The sequence below is a fragment of the Sinocyclocheilus anshuiensis genome, unplaced genomic scaffold, assembly GCF_001515605.1.
Source record: "Sinocyclocheilus anshuiensis isolate Anshui unplaced genomic scaffold, SAMN03320099.WGS_v1.1 scaffold44, whole genome shotgun sequence".
NCBI classification, from domain to species: Eukaryota; Metazoa; Chordata; class Actinopteri; order Cypriniformes; family Cyprinidae; genus Sinocyclocheilus; species Sinocyclocheilus anshuiensis.
The window spans coordinates 2,813,513-2,831,727 of record NW_015555746.1 but is presented as its reverse complement, the minus strand read 5'-3'; the positions used below and the strand labels follow the sequence as shown (position 1 = coordinate 2,831,727).

The 18,215-nt window shown below is 36.0% G+C and overlaps 2 protein-coding genes, 1 long non-coding RNA gene and 1 pseudogene across 4 annotated transcripts; 2 read left to right on the top strand and 2 right to left on the bottom strand.

Annotated features, from left to right (window-relative positions):
* The first annotated feature begins 306 nt into the window (after positions 1 to 306).
* LOC107673566 (zinc finger Ran-binding domain-containing protein 2-like) lies at positions 307 to 5,053 on the top strand. Of its 2 annotated transcripts, XM_016467194.1 has the most exons (10): positions 310 to 820; positions 1,401 to 1,453; positions 1,595 to 1,703; positions 2,716 to 2,798; positions 2,908 to 2,984; positions 3,106 to 3,255; positions 3,475 to 3,602; positions 4,011 to 4,076; positions 4,629 to 4,781; positions 4,995 to 5,053. In XM_016467194.1, the coding sequence occupies exons 1-10, from the start codon at positions 765 to 767 to the stop codon at positions 5,047 to 5,049; spliced, it is 930 nt and encodes a 309-aa protein (XP_016322680.1). In that variant the 5' UTR covers positions 310 to 764; the 3' UTR covers positions 5,050 to 5,053. The 2 variants fall into 2 exon arrangements, with proteins under 2 accessions (XP_016322679.1, XP_016322680.1); XM_016467193.1 differs by lacking the exon at positions 4,995 to 5,053 and having other exon boundaries at positions 307 to 820; positions 4,629 to 4,983.
* A 31-nt stretch (positions 5,054 to 5,084) lies between these two features.
* On the bottom strand, positions 5,085 to 5,586 carry LOC107673567 (uncharacterized). The gene is made up of 2 exons (XR_001632415.1): positions 5,529 to 5,586; positions 5,085 to 5,195 (listed from the first exon to the last, which is right to left on the bottom strand). It is a non-coding gene; the product is annotated as an uncharacterized LOC107673567 (long non-coding RNA).
* Positions 5,587 to 7,552: 1,966 nt separating this feature from the next.
* On the top strand, positions 7,553 to 8,467 carry LOC107673459 (prostaglandin E2 receptor EP3 subtype-like). The gene has a single exon (XM_016467056.1). It carries the CDS (start codon positions 7,625 to 7,627, stop codon positions 8,465 to 8,467), a length of 843 nt encoding a protein of 280 aa, XP_016322542.1. The 5' UTR covers positions 7,553 to 7,624.
* A 7,250-nt stretch (positions 8,468 to 15,717) lies between these two features.
* LOC107673458 (alpha-1-antitrypsin-like) lies at positions 15,718 to 17,308 on the bottom strand (annotated as a pseudogene).
* Positions 17,309 to 18,215: the final 907 nt, after the last annotated feature.

Here is an 18,215-nt window from a genome sequence, read left to right as displayed (position 1 = left end):
TATGACATTGAATTAAAAAAAATGTCTAGTTATGAAATAACTGAGAATAATATCTCAATAGCTTTTATTTAGGCCTATGGTTTTAGTTTTAGTTATTTTTTTCATAATAGCTTATGTCGTCGTAATTAGTCATTGGTTTTACTTAGCATGTGCATATACAGAATAATATAGGCTTTATGGCCTACTGCATTTTCTTTATATTGCATTTGGGCAAAATATTTTGTCTTATTTGTTATTATATTGACTTGTTTTATAATTTTTTGATGCCTCTGAAAAATAAATGGCTCATAATGAAATGAACCAGGGAATTAAAATGAATGTGTTTGGTCTGTTTTCATCATCTGTTTGAATTGTCACACGTAGTTTAGATAAATTGAATCCTTTTAGAAATAAATCTAATAAGATTTCACTGCACGTATGTAATGATAATTGGAGCTAGTACTGCTGCACGTCAAATTTGTGGCTGTGGTTCAAAACCTAGCGAGCCACCTATCTAGACAGCAACACTCGACGTCTGGATCCCGCGTATCATGTGCAAAACTTGCCTAGGCAGAGAGAGCCGGTTAGATAATGAGACGCAACCCGTGTGTCTTTCAGTGTAGCGCGCGTATTCCTTTATACGCTCTTTCACACTCTAAAGTGTTGTTTTTGCATTACTTTTAGGTTCAAATGCTAGTATTGGTGTAATAAATACATACCAATACTCATAAAGAGTTCTTCATTTCTCTGGCGGATTTGTGGCGGGGGCAGCTGAGAGGACGAACATGTCGGGAAAGAGTTTTCGCGTTAGCGACGGAGATTGGGTTTGTCCTGATGAAAAGTAAGACTCGCTATATAATGCCTTATTTAAAAGCCCAATAATTAATATAAGCGTGTATTTGCATTACTTATAAGGTAAGCCTTCTGGGAAAATGCATGTTGGCTGAGAGAAGATCACGCGTTTCGTTTAGCATAGCATTTGTTAGCTTTAGCACACGGCTGTAGTGTGTGAATGGGCCTGTAACCGCTATTAAACGCGTTCATTTCATTTTCCTTAACCAAATTAAACTATATATTAATTTCTTTCCACTGGAGCACTGGTAATCAAATACTTTTTTAAAATTACACCCTCATATTTCTTAGGTTCAGCGATTAACGTTAGTTAGTCAGTAACGTTAGCTCCGTGCACGAGTCTGCTAAATCCAGATAGCTAACTAACTTCATTAGTAGTTGCAATGCCTTGGGCTATGTGAAATGTTTGGAGAAAAAAATATTATACATCTATTTTAGTGTTTGCACCAATGGAACGTCCCACTATTTGAAAATGTCAGTGAGTTGGTCTGTTTTTTTGTGTGCATGAGTGTTGAATGATGCTTATAATGTCTAGAGGCCTAACCAATTTTGCCTTTGTAATATCTTAGGTGTGGAAATGTCAACTTTGCCAGAAGAACGAGTTGTAACAGATGTGGCAGTGGTAAGTGGGTTATACTTATTGTTTGTCATTACGTTTTGTATATTAGGGGTGTGTCACTAAAAGTAGTATCGGTACATGCACCATGCTTACAGTATTTTATCATGAGCAGTCTGAACTCATTAGCCAATTTTCTTGAAACAGAAAAGACAACTGAAGCAAAGATGATGAAAGCAGGGGGAACAGAGATTGGAAAGACCCTGGCTGAGAAGAGCAAAGGTCTCTTCAGTGCCAACGATTGGCAGTGCAAAACGTGGGTATTGCTATAAAATTACACATCCAATGTGCAGTATAAATACATTCAAAATGATTAATATCACAAGAAGTATCTGTTGAATACAATGTCAGGAAGTGAAATGTTTCAGCCATTCTTACCCTTCTACATCAACAGCATTTCTTTTAAATTTGTTTCAGTGACATTAAAGGAAACCATTCCTTCCGACTTCATATTTTACTTCTCATTTGAATCCTACACTGTTCAACCTGCTTAATGGAGCAGAATAATGTACACAGTGTAATGATATCCTGTCATGAAGAGCAATGAATGGGGTCGGTTCACTTGAAAATGTTGAAGTAAAAAATAAGTGACATGTCACAAAGCTTTTTGAGCAGTGCTGCTTATAATTCAACCACTTTTTCCTGTCTGCAGAGTTTAGCTCCATCCCTAATCACACTAGGGGGCAGTCGTCTTATAGATCACTTGTAAAAATGGTGCAAATATGACTTCACTTTGCCATTCATGTGCTTCAAACGATATTATGGTGTTTTCAGCTCCAGTTGAAGGGCACAGAAGTCTTCAGCTAAAAGTCAGCTAGAAGTCTTCAGTGTGCAGCTAAACTCTGCAGGGCAGTGGCTGTCTTGGGGTGCGTTTCCCAAAAGTATCGTTAACTACCTATGGTCGTAAGTTCCATATAATTGTATTGGTAACAATGGAACTTGCAACCAAAGTTGCTTTTGGGAAATGCACCTCTGGACTGGATTTTTCCAAATCCAACCCATATTGGACTATATGCTGTTAATGACAAGAATGGACTTTTTTTTTTTTCCAGTTTCTTTAGGTTGATCACCCCTTTTCTTGTTTAGTTCTGAAACGACATTGACTAAAAGAAGGCCAATTTTGATACTCAATACTTCATACCACTATTGAGAGTTGATCCACTCTTTAAATAACCCAAGGGCCCTCTTCTCATTCTCTTGTTTATGAATTTGAGACCCTAATATACCAGTGTTATTAATAGCTGTACTTGTTCTTGCTTTAAATCTAGGTGTGGCAATGTAAACTGGGCCAGAAGATCAGAGTGCAACATGTGTAACACCCCTAAATATGCCAAACTGGAGGAAAGGACAGGTATAGCTTTGTCTTTGTTCAAAATGGAATGTTAGCGTGAATTTTTTTGCATATTGACTGCAACCTTATGAGTTTTTGTTTAATGTCATATGCTTGATGCATGTAACAGGATATGGTGGAGGGTTCAATGAGAGAGAGAATTTAGTCTACAATGAGCGAGAGGAATCTGATGGCGAGTATGATGAGGTCAGTGGTTTTTTGTTTTATTATTTTGTTTAAGTACACACAGATGACATTTTCACAATACGTATAGTTTACTAACACTACTAAACTTGAATGTAAAAAATTTTGTTGGTCTTATGGACAGTTTGGGCGCATAAAAAAGAAGTACCGTGGAAAAAGCAAGAAGGACGATGAAAAGAAAGAGGAACCAAAAAAAAATGATGGTGGTGATGAAGACGACGAAGATGATGATGATGATGATGAAGACGGAGATCTTTCAAAATACAAACTTGACGTAAGAGATTTTATTCTGTAGTTCTATGTTAGTGGTCCCCTAATTTGTTGCTGTCTGAAATTATTGACCACACTGTCGATTGTAAAATGACTGCAATAGTCAGTCATACAGAACGGATTTGAAAAATCGCAATATGATGCTATGTAAAAAAATCTTTGGAGCAGATATATGAACCTACCATCACAGTTTTTGATGTGCTTTTGATCTTAATCCTTTTAGGATGATGAAGATGATGCAGATTTGTCCAAGTACGATTTGGATGCTAGTGATGAAAAGAAAGTGAGTCGCTCCGGCTCCTCGCGGTCATCATCTCGTTCATCCAGTTCAAGTTCCCGGTCTAGGTCCAGGTAAAAGGGTACAGGTCAAGGGTAACTCCAGACAAATGTCAGTATCAGCTCAAATCTTTGTTCAAATCTCATTGCATAATTCTGTTTTAATCATTTTATAGTATATCAGTCTGGCGAGTAAACAAAAAAATGTACTAGCCAATGGCGATTATATTGCCAAGGTGTGCGTAGAGGGTTGTGTCAGTATAAAATTTGATGTTCATTACTGTTCAATTTATTTACATGTAATTCATGCCATCAACACAACTTGACCAGTGTTTTAAAGCCTTTAAAAAAAGCCAAAGCGGATCTTTTTAACACTTATTTTTCTTGGGTTTTCACCAGAGGATCTTTAACTTTCATGGAAAAATTGGAAATTTGTTGTTTTTTTTTTTGTTTTTGTTTTTTTTTGATGTCGGTGTTTCGCAGATCCCGGTCCAGAAGCTCATCCAGTTCCAGATCTCGATCTCGTTCTCGCTCCAGGTCCAATTCCAGGTGAATGAGGTCACATGCACTCTCCAGGAGAGTGTGTGTGTGTATAAACAGCCAGTGGTTGTTGTAGTGAACTCTGTCCTTCTGAGTCGGAACAGAAGTCGACTTTTGATCACCATAAAATAAAGTATTAAATGAGGGTGCTGTGAGGAGCAATGAGATTTAGCTTAATCTCTTTGGGAATGTTTGATTTTTTTTGTTCTTAGCAAAGGTGTCGAGAACTTTTTTTGTGCTTGTTTGAAATGTTCTGGAGCTGTTGATTATTCCGTGTCCCAGATCTCAATTTATCTGGTAACACTGTGACATCTAGCAGGCAATTAGGGCTGTAAGTTGTACTGATTCTCTCTTGACGGGTTCAGCTTTGTTCTTCTGAAAGTTCAGTTGGTCAGACCTGCAGTTTTGGTCTTTTAAAGAAGTTTTAGTATTTACTGTAGTATTTAGAGACGTGGGGGGATGTTTTCCTCCCATTTCAGTCCCTTTGATAATGTTATTATAGTAATCTGTCCAATGATATTTGTTGACCTCATGGGAATGCTTATTTATCCCATTTGAAAGATCCAGCTCCAGATCAGGAAAGGGCTCTGCTTCCTCAAAGAAGAGGTGTCGCTCCCCTTCGTCATCACCTGAGGGAGGCCAGAAGAGGAGTCGCTCCAGGTCCTCCTCTGGTGGCCGCAAAAAAAGACGCGCGCGATCGCACTTGTCTGAAAGGTTTGGTGTAACACATGGTGTCCTGGATACCAGGCATCCTTCTGCATTATACACAGGGCTCAGTGATATAGCAGTACATTTTTTAAACAATGTGACAAAATTGCGCTTTTCTCTGTACAATACATTTTTTATGCTTCGTTTTGATTTCAAGAACCAAATCACTTAATCGGTCATGGTCTTTCTCTTTGTCTCTTTCTTTCTATCTCTTTGTAGACGCAGAGGCTCATCTGGATCATCCCACTCTGGCTCAAGCTCAAAACAGAAATGATTAACAAAAGAAACAAATCTTTCTAAAACTGCATGTTTTTTTTTTGGTTTGGTTTTTGTTTTTCTAACTCCAGTTTTTTTGGGCTATTGCAACTACCCAACTGTTTGAATTCACATTGATTTCTATGAAAAAAAATACTTGCGCACCTGTTGACGTAATCTCTTAAAAGTTTTTTGCCTTCGCTTTTCTCTGTACAATACATTTTTTATGCTTCGTTTTGATTTCAAGAACCAAATCACTTAATCGGTCATGGTCTTTCTCTTTGTCTCTTTCTTTCTATCTCTTTGTAGGCGCAGAGGCTCATCTGGATCATCCCACTCTGGCTCAAGCTCAAAACAGAAATGATTAACAAAAGAAACAAATCTTTCTAAAACTGCATGTTTGGTTTTTGTTTTTCTAACTCCAGTTTTTTTGGGCTATTGCAACTACCCAACTGTTTGAATTCACATTGATTTCTATGAAAAAAAATACTTGCGCACCTGTTGACGTAATCTCTTAAAAGTTTTCTGCCTTTTTTTTTTTTTTTTAACATCTAGCCAAATCTCTAAACCGTATAACTCAAGGTGTAAAGTCTGTAGTGTCAGTGGGTTTATAGAGAAATAACATCCAAGTCTGTTACTATAAATGGTGCATATCTTCTGGACATCAACCATTTTGTTGGGAAATATGCAAACTATATTGCTAAAGTAGTTTTATTCATCCATTGTCAGACATTATTGCCGTCAGAATAAGCAGTTCATTAACAAACATTTATGCTGAATTAAAAAGTGCTCAAATGCTGGTTTTATAGTTCTTTTATATGAAACGCCTCACAAGAAATGTTGATGGCTTAAACATTACTTAACCACCTCAACAATGCCAGCATATTATATTGAGCTTTTCCTCTGAGGCGTAACATTGCCTTGTCTAATTGTGTGCGTTAAAGGTAAGTATGTTTTTTTCTATACTTGTAGAGATTTATTTTCTTTTGGCAAGACAGATGAAATGTGAAATTTTTGTGTATCCTTTCGTCAGGTTTTTTTTTGTGTGTGTAATAAACTTAATTTTATGATCATTAAAAAGTGCTCAAATGCTGGTTTTATAGTTCTTTTATATGAAACGCCTCACAAGAAATGTTGATGGCTTAAACATTACTTAACCACCTCAACAATGCCAGCATATTATATTGAGCTTTTCCTCTGAGGCGTAACATTGCCTTGTCTAATTGTGTGCGTTAAAGGTAAGTATGTTTTTTTCTATACTTGTAGAGATTTATTTTCTTTTGGCAAGACATGAAATGTGAAATTTTTGTGTATCCTTTTGTCAGGTTTTTTTTTGTGTGTGTAATAAACTTAATTTTATGATCTATCATTTGTGGAACTAAGAAACTAGATGACTCAAGTGGACAAACTCAAATTACTAATAACATAAATTACTGGATTGGTTTTCTTTTCTGTGGTCAAATCAAATTTGGAACATGTGAAATAATCACCCTACCTATTCTAACATACAAAATATGAAAATGTTTTACTGTTCATTAAAATTACGCAAGTGTCACCAACATGAATAAACACTTGTTAATCTGAAACATACTGTTTGTATCTTTCCATGTTACTGCATTGCATTGGGTGATGATGTCTTGAGAACTTTTCCCCCTAGATGCGTGTTCTGTGATCTGTTATTGAATTATCTCTAGATTTTATTTAAATTTTTTACTTACTGCAAGTAAAAACCTATAAAGACCGATGTTTTAATGATCCCACACTGCTACTTGTGGGGAATTCTAGTGATGTTTGTGAAATTATACATTAATCAGAAACTTGTTCAATGTGTTTCTTTCCTCGTCTACTTTATAGAATATAATTTTATTAGTCGTGTGTGAATTACTAACCATTGCTGATAGACAAAAATACACCTGCACTGCAGACACTAATGATAATCTTTTTGAAAAGATCGTTTTTCAAGCGCTAGGTGGCACTTGTTGCGTTCTAACCCATCTGTGAGCTGGTGGTTTGGGGGGTTATCTTAGAATAAAACATTAACCGTTATTATTTATCCCTTGTTTGAAGATTTACCTATATATGACCAAAATCAATATTGTTTTGTTTAATACATTTAGCGATAGTTTAGTTAATTCTAAAATCTATTTAAACGTAAAAAAGTATAGCCTACCCACTGAAAGTTTTCGTAGGCTATATTACGCACTCTCGCTACGACGCTTGTTATAACTACATTTTGTCAGAAGTTTAAATTCCTACAGTCATACTAAAACGAATGTGTTCCATTTGCTTGGGAATAAAAATCATAGGCTATATTTACCATAGAGCAGAAAAAAATAAAGAACTAAACACATTTATATATCTACATATAACAATATTTTATCCTTTGCGTTTAAGATATTCTTTATGTATCTTGCGCTATTTTTCAGTTGTCTTTCTGAGCATGTTTTACATTTCCATAAGGGCCCCTCCTCCTGTTTATAGCGCGCTCTCGGACAGCCGAGCGCTCAAAGTGAGACAGATGTCAAGCGGACTTCACTGAGGACTCCACCTGTTTCAAAGGCTGCTGTGGCCATGAACACTCTTCCTGAAAAAGGATGACATCTAAATGTCAGTCTTCAGATGTCCTGTTGCAAAACCTGACTGCTGGAACCATGATGTGGGAGTTGAACCACTCCAAATCTTCACAGGACGGCGCTGGCAAAAGCTCCAGCTGTGGCTCTGTGTCCGTGTTTTTTCCCATCACTATGATGGTCACCGGAATGGTCGGAAACTCTCTCGCGATGCTGCTAGTTTATAGTGCATACAGAAAAAAAGAAAATAAAAGGAAGAAATCGTTTCTGCTTTGCATCGGCTCTTTGGCGTTAACTGATCTTGTCGGCCAACTGCTCACAACTCCGATTGTCATTTCGGTGTACAGAGCAGATCTGAAATGGAAACGCGTGGACCCTTCGGGAACTCTGTGCGCTTTCTTTGGGGTGTGCATGACCACTTTTGGTTTGTGTCCACTCTTTTTAGCCAGTGCCATGGCCGTTGAGAGGGCCTTGGCCATCACTGCTCCTCACTGGTACTCACATTACATGAAAACCAGCGTGACCAAGCAGGTTCTGGTCATCATCTGGTGCCTGGTTTTGCTGTTTGCCTTACTGCCCATTGCTGGGGTTGGAAAGTATACTTTGCAGTGGCCAGGCACTTGGTGCTTCATAAGTACAGGTGACAAGGACGTAACGGGAAATACATTTTTTGCCACGACTTTTGCGGCATTGGGGATATGTTCTTTGCTGGTCACGTTGTCGTGTAATGTTGTGACCATCCGTGCTTTGGTTATACGTTGCAAAACGAAGGCAACCTCGACCCAGTCATCTAAGCAATGGGAGAGGTTAAATCCCCATAACACAAGAAAAAATGTTTGCACCAATGATTTTACATCCTGCCGATGAAAGAAAATGAGCAAGGAAGATGCAAAAGCAGTGTCTAGGAAAAAAAGGGAGAGGCAAGGTAATGTATTTTCGTGGAGGTCAGAGCTCTATGAAATTGGTGGATGTGAAAAGGTGCCATGACCAGTAAATACATTTGGAAGATTGCATAAGGGAGTAACAAATAGCTAGTTTTCTGTTTCCACCAAAAAGCTTTTGGCACATCCAAATAATAACCTCAGAGAAACATCAGTGAAAACGGTGATTTCTGATTGCTCTGGAAATGATGTGGTAGCCAATTTGCAAAAGTGCATAGTTGTCAGTGGGAACCGGAATGCTTTTGTAAATGGATTTAACATTTGACATATGCTCTCAGTCAGCGATTACAGAGTAAAATTAATGAAACTGACATGGGACTTAATTAATAGCGAAATGAATGTGGCTCAGGCTGCACTGTCAGACACCTAGTCGTGCTTAACTTGCTGTTGTCCGCTTGGGTAGCTGCTGAATAGGGCAATGGAAAACAGAATTATTGCATAATATTTCATTGCCAAATTAAAAGTTCCAGTGTTTCCATGAGTAGAAAAGCAGGTCTCCTGTCAGCTCACTGGTGCATTGAACTGATAAAGAACATCTGACTTGTGACCATTCAGTGCTTTCAGTGTATGAATGTGACTGATTCTTATGTACTCCACAGTAGTACAGTCTACACTAAAGCTGTTCAGAGCATTGTATTTATGTTGCCAAAGGCTTCTTATCTGAGTTCCTTTCATATAGAAAGGTTTATTCATTATATTTTTCTCTCATCATATACTTGCCCTTACAAACCCATTTGGTTTTATTTTTGAAGGAGAGCTTTCAAGGTTCAAGTAAAAGCACCATAAAAGCAAAAACATATGTTCATCACACTAAGCTAATGTATGGCTTCAGAGGAAATAAATATATAATTAATGCAAACATTGTATATAACATATATAATTAATGCATACATTGTATGGACTACTTTCATGTTTTTGAATCTCTTTTGAAGCTCCAGTCACTCTTCTTTGTAATTTAATGGAAAAAACATCCATTCATCTATTTTCCAAACTGCTGCTGTAGAGATGGGAAAAAATGTACCAGAGGAAAAAGAAATTCATATGAGTTTGGAATTGATTCTTTCTTGTTAACGTAATGTTTTAATGCAAAGACTTTCATACATTTTTATGTGTAATTAAGTAGCAGTTCATTGTTTCGCCAATGTAAGTGAAACTACAGAGCACCATTGATTTATCTGTAATCATAATTCATAATATATGTACAGGCAATAAGAGCTGCCAAGTAATGTTTGCATGTGAAGCCACCAGCAAATAATTTTAGATCATAACCCACCTGTGAATGTCCTAATGCAATGCCAGATGCCAAATCACGGATGCCACGAAGTGTGCAAGTCTGCATTACAAACAACAGGGTTTCATGAATGTATTTCGAGTTTTACATTTATTTTTTGTGTAAGACAACGCGTACAGCTCTGGGACTCCGTTCACAGCTAGAGCTGTCATTAGGCTTGTATCAACAGATGGTCGTGGCGCTGCTTGTGTGTTTTTGATAAGAAATGTTTGCATGTGCTTGCAACTGTTTAACATGTCTACTAACTGCTCTGATGTGCTTGCCTTGTAATGGTGCTTCTAAAGTGTATCATTATTTGATTCTGTGCTGCTTGTGTTTTCCATTGCACCGGGATGGACTGTGTTTCATGCCATTATCATAATTTAATCTGGTATGGGGTTGGGGTATACCAAAGTGCTTCTGTAATAGTAAACGCCCCCATCCACATTTTGCACAAGTGGTTTGAAATGGTTGCCACATTTTCCATCTGTTGTGTTACTGAGGAATTATTTCAAATTGCTGTTTTGTTCAGGAAATTGTTTGAATCATTGTGTTCTCATTATGTAACTACTAATACATAACCAGTCACTGATTGTCAGTGGATACATGAATTATCATAGTTGTTATTTGGCTAAAAGGGAGATGGCTTCTCATTTCCAGTCCATCTATATATTAACATTGAAAAACATTGTGGAAAAAAAAACATTGTAAAAAAAAATTGAGAGATAAAATAAAAAATAAAGAACTCTGATTGAATTTATTTATCAATAGTGTCTAACTGAACGGAAAAGAAGGCAGGGTTTTAAGATGCATTTTTAAGTTGACTGGCCCTTAGTGTTGTACTTATGAGTTAATTTAAAAGGACCAAAACTCAGCATTCTGTCATTATTCACTCACCCTCATGTCTTTCTTGAAATCCTTCTAGATAATTCCTTCGCTGTTTCATGCAAGAAAGAAAATCATGTGGGTTTCTAAAGACATGAGGGTGTGTAAATAATGAGAGAATTTTCATTTTTAGACGAACTATTGCTTTTAATTAACATTACAAATAAAACAAGAACTTGTATATAGAGAATTACATGAAAGTTGTATTTATATTCAGATCTCTGGCTTGAAGTCTTGTTTGAAACTGGGTTGAAGTCCATTGGTGGAGATTTCAAGGGGTCAAACAGCTCCTTGTCATTTTGTTCCCAGAGGTTCACAATCAGACAAGACTTGTTGATCATGTCATGACCACTATTTATGCACAAACGTATTGCCTGTGCTAACAATTTTTTGTGTTGTGACACAAAAGTTCACACATCTCTGCAGGCACAGATATTTATGTACTATTTATGCTTTGTTTTTTCTGTTGTTGTTGTTGTTGTTGTTGTTGTTTTCAGAATTGTGATCAGCTTTGTAATCAGAATTGTTGTCTTTTGTTTCATGAGTTTGCCTTTGCTTCTGTAATTGAAAACACAAGACAACATGCCCTGTGGTCATCTACCAATCAATTAGCAATTGTTTAATTTGTTCACTGCAATCTAAAATTAAATGAGATTTAATGAGACTGAAGGGGTCTTATAGGTTGTTTCCATAAATAATAACATAATTTGGATACTTATTGTTAATGTTGTCTCTAAAAGCAGTGTAGCTAATATACTTGGATGTATTATCAAATTCTCAATTTTGAATGCTTTTTAAAAATGTTAACATTATTTCTTGATTATGTTGTTATTTTAACTCACTGCAAAGAGATAAATCCCTACAGGTTTCATAGGGGCTTCTTGTGATCCTTTAGAAAAGGGAACAACAATAGTGACTGCATCAAAAGATAAGAGACCAAGAGGCTGTTCAGTCCATTAGTGGCTATAGTGAAGATCTAACATACTGCACGACCGACTAATGTGGATAATGGCTATCTGGCAGTCTGGCTCTCTGCAGTTGTATGTGTGCCAAGATGCCTGCCAGACATTAATATCAATAAAATTCTAAGATTCTTCAATTTACATATTGAAGTATTGAGAGTTGTAATGAGTTTCTCAACTAAAACAGACACTTTTTCATTATGGGTCAATCAGAATACATCCATATTTGAATTCTTGCTAATATAAAGTTGTTAATATAAAGTATATTTATATACTTTATAAAAAATATATATTTGTAATGTTGATCTTGATTGATCTCAGATGTTACAGGATGCAGAGATGTAACACTGCATTCATTATGTTTCAAGTGGTGACTCGAAGAATGTTATCTTAAATGCTAATCTTGATTATTTTGTGATGATGCCTCGTCTGAATAATATTTTTGCAACAATCTCTGAAGGTCAGTATTATCGCTTGAGTTTCCCAGTACCTGAGTCTTTAATATGCTTGTTTTTGTCCATTAAAACTGTTAAGAAGACTGTTGCTATGGGGTTTGTACAAATATTAGTTTATACAAAATTTCACAAAATATTTATTTACAAATGTAGTCAGTTTTATAATTACATTCCATAAACAATAAGTTAATAATATTTTGTGCAATTTGGTTTTTGCCTTTGTATAGTTCCAGTTCAGTAACTCTGCTAATGGCCAAAGTCAGCTTCTCTCTCTCTCTCTCTCTCTCTCTTTCTCTATACTTACACACACACACACACACACACACACAAACACACACACAGATATATATATATATATATATGATTGTATGATTGTTATATATATGTGATTGTTAATGGTTTAGTATCCCATTTTTGACCTAAAACTGCCCTTAACATACCATGACAAAAACCTAAGCAACAAAAAACAACGTAAAATGAGTAAATTATATTAAAAGTAGGGGTCATCATCATGCAGTTGGTGAGTGGAAAGACTGATTAAATTTACAAAAAGTCAATATTTTCCTTCTTTGCTAGCCAAAGAAAACAGCAGCCATCAGTTACACTCACTGCAGTGTCATCGATTGTAATGGTAACATCACTGGTCACTGATTAAAAACCACCTCTTTAGCTTCAGGAAACAACAGACTGGACCTCTTGAAAGTATTGCAAAGACAGTTACATATGTATAGAATACAGAAAATGTTTATAATTGAGTCAAAATATACAATTAACAAAAATCCCAGAGCACTTTCTAGAGATGAATAGCTCTGTTGTAAAGTAATATTCAACCCATTTTATTTTTCTTTGTTTGCAGTACAAATGTTGAGAGATTGGAGACAAGAAGACCACAGGGATCTGATTAAAGATTTTAACACTAGGTGGACTTATTTTGCTGCAAGACGCTCTAAAACAATCTGTTATATAACAGCACATCCTGTAAAGCTCTCTGTGGTTACTGAGCAACTTTTCCACAGCAAAGCTTATTTTTCAAACGGTTTCCCATGACTACACAAGATTTGACACTAAGTAGACTAAACACTGCTAGCATGATAGTTAAACACTAATGTTGTTGTTTTTTTGCACTTTTGCGTCTTCATTAAACTTTTTTTTTTTTTTTTTGCTTTTGTTAATTGTATAATAAATAAAAATAAAACAAATAGAATAAAAAAGAATAGAGAAGCTAGTGTTAGTTTTTTTTTTTTAAGAAAACAAGCAGTTAGTAAATGAATAGAGTGCAAGTCTAAAAGCAAAGGCATTCAAGCCTATATGCAAAGGCATTCACTATACATTATTATTTGTGGGGAATAAACATGCCCAAAATGAGCCATTGATGTATAGTTGCTGTTCTCCCCACATTCATAACGTCCATTTGACTAATATAACCACAAACTAATCACATTACCATTTGTCTGACTTCATAGCCATGGAATATCATTATTACCCCCTCGCCTGCTCAAATGCTGATCTGGCTCGGCATTCCAATTTCCATGCAATGCAATCATTTGAAAAGAAAAAGAAAAAACAAATAACGTATTTCATTGTGCATTCAAGTATAGTGTGTCTGATAACAACCTGAAAGATGTGTGTCCGATGTTTGAGCATGAGTAATGAAAGTAATATAAAGCTATTAGATTCATGTGCCACGAGACTCAATGCAACTGAGCCGTGAACAGTCCATGCATCACTTTAATTTAATTGCTCATTGGTGGTTCCTATATCAAAATGCCAGCTATCTTACAGAGTCTAATCATATAAGCATTTAGCTATTGATTGTTATATGACTCTGCACAATTGGTCAATCATGGCCAATCGAAGTTGTAAATAAAAGAACAGAGATTATTAGAGTATATTTTACAAGAAAATACTATTCAGTCTTCCTACTGTACTTCAAAAATTGACCTTTCATTCAGTGTATTACTTGTTACTTGTAATTACTTATAATTCCATGTAAATTTACAAGCAAATTTCTGATTGAAAATGGTCTCAAAGTAAATCCTATACCATTTCTTCAGTGTACTCGCTGATGTCCATCCATGGCAATGCAGCCGATCACCCAGAGAAATGAAAGTGGCACCATGAAATCAGAACAATCCAATCAGTTTGTAATGGGCAAAATCAAGTGCTGCCCTACATTTTTTTTTTTTTTTCATTTGAGAAGCCATTTCACTCATATATTGTGAAGAAAATTTGATCACAATTTCCGCTTCATGCCGATTTTAATGTATTTTTGTGGTGTTTGTCTTGTTTTTTGACTAATTATTTTGTACATTATCTAATGGAGTTTTTTTCCTTAGCAAAAGTTTAATATAGCAGACAGGTAAATAATTTTTCAAATCAATATTCCATGTCCACGTATTTATATATTTGGCAACCGTCCAATGGGTGGTATAATAATGTCTAGTCAACCAGTCATTATAACAAAATAAACCTAATCACAACCCAAAAGTGGAGTTGAAATGAAATTATTTTAAAATTTTCAGTATATTATATAATTTAACATTATAATTTGAGCTGAAATTATTTGAACTCACCATGAAATCAAAACCAGTCATTGTAGCAAAATAAACTTCACAAACAAATCACAACTCAGACGCAGAGATGAAATGTAATTATTTTATCATTTTCATTATATTATATAATTTAACATTATGATTTAAGTTGAAATTATTTTATAATTTTACTTTTAACATTAGTGCCTTTGTTTAAAAAAAAAAACTATTTTATTGTTAATAATTGGCATACTCAAACGATACAATGATATTGAGCTGCCAAAAGACCACATGTAAATGCTACTCTTAAAACTGGCTAATAAAATCTGCAAAGAGCTATAAAATTCCTTTAAAGTTGATCAAACTTGCATAATTTGTTGATCTTGCACAGGCAGCTGACCTCAGGGGCACCATAATGGCGAGGAAGATTACGACGATTCCAAGGGAATGTGTTTGTTTGAGCCAAATTGTGCCAATCCAGTGTTAGTTTTTCAAATTCTCCAGTGAGCTTACATGCAGGTCTGACTGCTTTTGTTTGTGTTTGTATTAGTCTCTACAGTTTTGTCCTCTGGACAACAGGCAAGGGCTCAAACTTGTTGCGGAATGGCTGTACATTTTTGAGTTACGAGATTCTAAGCAGTATGTTTTTGTGTGCACTGCCATGTTAAAATATCAATGTGTTTGTTCGAAATAATGTTTTTGTGTATGAAAGTATTGTAAGACAAAAGCCAGTTTTGCCAGTATTTGAATTTTACTTAACTTTTTACAACACTTCTTTCCAGTTAGGCAGGTTGTTACATATAACAAGTTGCCAGAGGCGTATACATTCATCAGAGGAAACAGATCTAGCAATGCCTGCCTGTCAGTACTCAGTCTTGCAAGTCCACATTCCTGCCATTCCAATCAAGTAAATCTAATGACTTTGATAAGCTGGTTCAGGTGTTTGATATGCATTGGAACTAAACTCTGCAGGAAGGTGACCCTCTAGAAGGACTGAGTATCTCTGTTCTAAATCAACACATGCAAACTGTAGAGTCAGCAAAATAATGTTTAAGTCATGGCCACCTGCTGGCTAATGTTGTCATGAGATCTTGAATGTCACATTACTGTTTTTCCGCCGGATTGACAACTTTTCCAAAGAAGAGGATGTTGTCATTTTTTTTTGGCCAGTGATAAAGATCATGAATGGACTGTCAAAACGCAAAAACAACATTGGGTTGTAGGACATAGGGCCGAATGAAACTCTTGTCACTGCTGCTGCGGTGGATCCTTTCTCATCTATATTCAGAGTGGCCTTATGCAACGCCTGAAAGTGAATCATAGTGAGTCCTCTTAAAAATTGATTTTTATATTAAATAGTACGTGAAATATCTTCAGTTATTTTTAAATCATAATTTAGAAAGTGATCTAGAAACTTTACCTTTGAAATGAAGATCATTTCCTCTGAAATTCCTGTGAAGTTGGCTTCATTTGTAACCATATCAGCCATCCCCAGTCCTTTCAAAATATCTTTCAGGGAATGTGATGTTTTCAGAGAGAGCTTGGGGACATAGATGTTAACTTTTCTGAAGGACAAGAGAAATCATCAACTGGCTGGTCCATCTGGAGATATTGAACTTAGAAACATTTGAACATCTAAAAGCTTTTATGAATCAGTCGGGATAACCTTAATTTTGATATACATTAAATAATTATGGCAACCGACCTTTTTCTGACAGCTGTCCTCCACTTTTCAGTGTGCTGTCTAGAGATGGCCATCTCAAGATCTTTGATGGTCTTAGCTTCAACAAATATGTCAATATGTGGGACAACCAGAAACATGGAGAAAGAGTCATTGTAGTCTAGACAGAGGACTTTAGAAGTGAGGTCAGCATCATAATAAACTTTGAGGGATGCGTACTGGTACATTATTTGTACTGGAACTGTGGTCTCAGCGTCCACACGAAATGTACTTTGACGGGTCTTGCTTGGGTCAAATGACTTGTCCCATTTTCCTTTGGAGGAAAGAGTGACATTTTTAAAGCGATCTGAGACAATGGCATTACCAAATCTACAAAGTAGTTGTGTGTGTGTTTACCTTGAAAATATATGTAAGTGAGAAGAAACATCAAAGTGTCAGATTCCAGATCATCAACAGCTTGGTCTATTTTCCCATGTGTTTTTTCCTTCACATACATGTTAATTTTATCCAGTGTTTCTTTGACACTGAAATCCACAGTGAAGCCATCAGAGTGGTAAAACTAAATCTTCTCCAAGAACTCAGGAAGGGGCTTTAGTTTGTCGCTGACATATAGTGCACTACCGACATCAATGTCCACCCCTGTCCTCTGGTTGATTTCTTCCAGGAGACTGTGGAACATCTGGTGCATTTCTTCAGTGCTGAAAACCAAGCTGTTATGGCCGATGCCACTGAGAAGCTGCTTTTTGGTTTCACCACCAGCTCCTAAAGACAGCTCAGAAAGGGCCATGGACACACTGAAGGGAGAAAAGAAGATATTCTTGGACTGATAATCAGGCATTTATACAAGCCTCTTGTACAGGTGAAAAGCAAAATTGGGAGTTTATCGCTGATGGGAGGTTGTGCTAGTCTCTTGATTCCCATGAACTACTGCAAAAGCACAAATCCACAAATATATGATGTTCCTTTCCATGATCTCGTTTGAAGGCCCTGAGGAAAATGAACAGAGAGAGTTTTGCAACATTTTATTGACAGAAATGCAGCAAATTGTCAAGACAGTTTAACATATTGACAAAGAACAACTGTTCGTAATTCCTTCATCCTATTGTCCACTCTTTATGTTTGTCTGTTCTTCTAACAGATCGACTTTACATATATATATCAAACAATATCCTAAAGAGTTTGAAAAATATATAATTGATTAATAATTCTAAGATTCATCTAGAGAACACAGAAATTTCCAACCTTTCCAGCTGCAGTTTCGCTTTCCCCAGACTGGACAGAATTCTAAAGTATGTCCTGAAGTTTGATCATAAAACAACCTTTACTCTGTTTACATTTGATTTTACTCTGCAAAGAAAAGTAATTATAACTACTAAGAATGGACTCAAATCAGTGCAGTCAATAAACGTTTGCAGTGTTTACCCACACTGATGAGATGACAGCTTGATACGTACGTGATATCATTTTAAAACTGATTCCATATTCATTATATATTTCATTATAAAGTACAGTAGATTTTAATATATAGGCCTAGTTTAATTCTAGTGATCTCCTTTAGGTGACCTCCTGCATATTGATACACTTGCTGTTGAAATACCCAAATAACTGTGTAGGCTGGGTAAAGAGAAGGGAACCCACTGACCTTCAGTGTCAGCAAAATCCTTTTATTGAAAAGATGTGACACATATGTTGCATTACAATAAGAAATTAGCCTTACAATTACTACAATATTGCAATATCGAATGACCTACTAAATCCCCATGAAGTGCTGTCGGCACATTGAACAAATATAGCCAGAACACAGAGGTCTATCAAAAATGTATTTTTATTACTTTTTGATTGGCATAGTGAAAACACACACACACACACATACAAAATGCAGTGAACTAA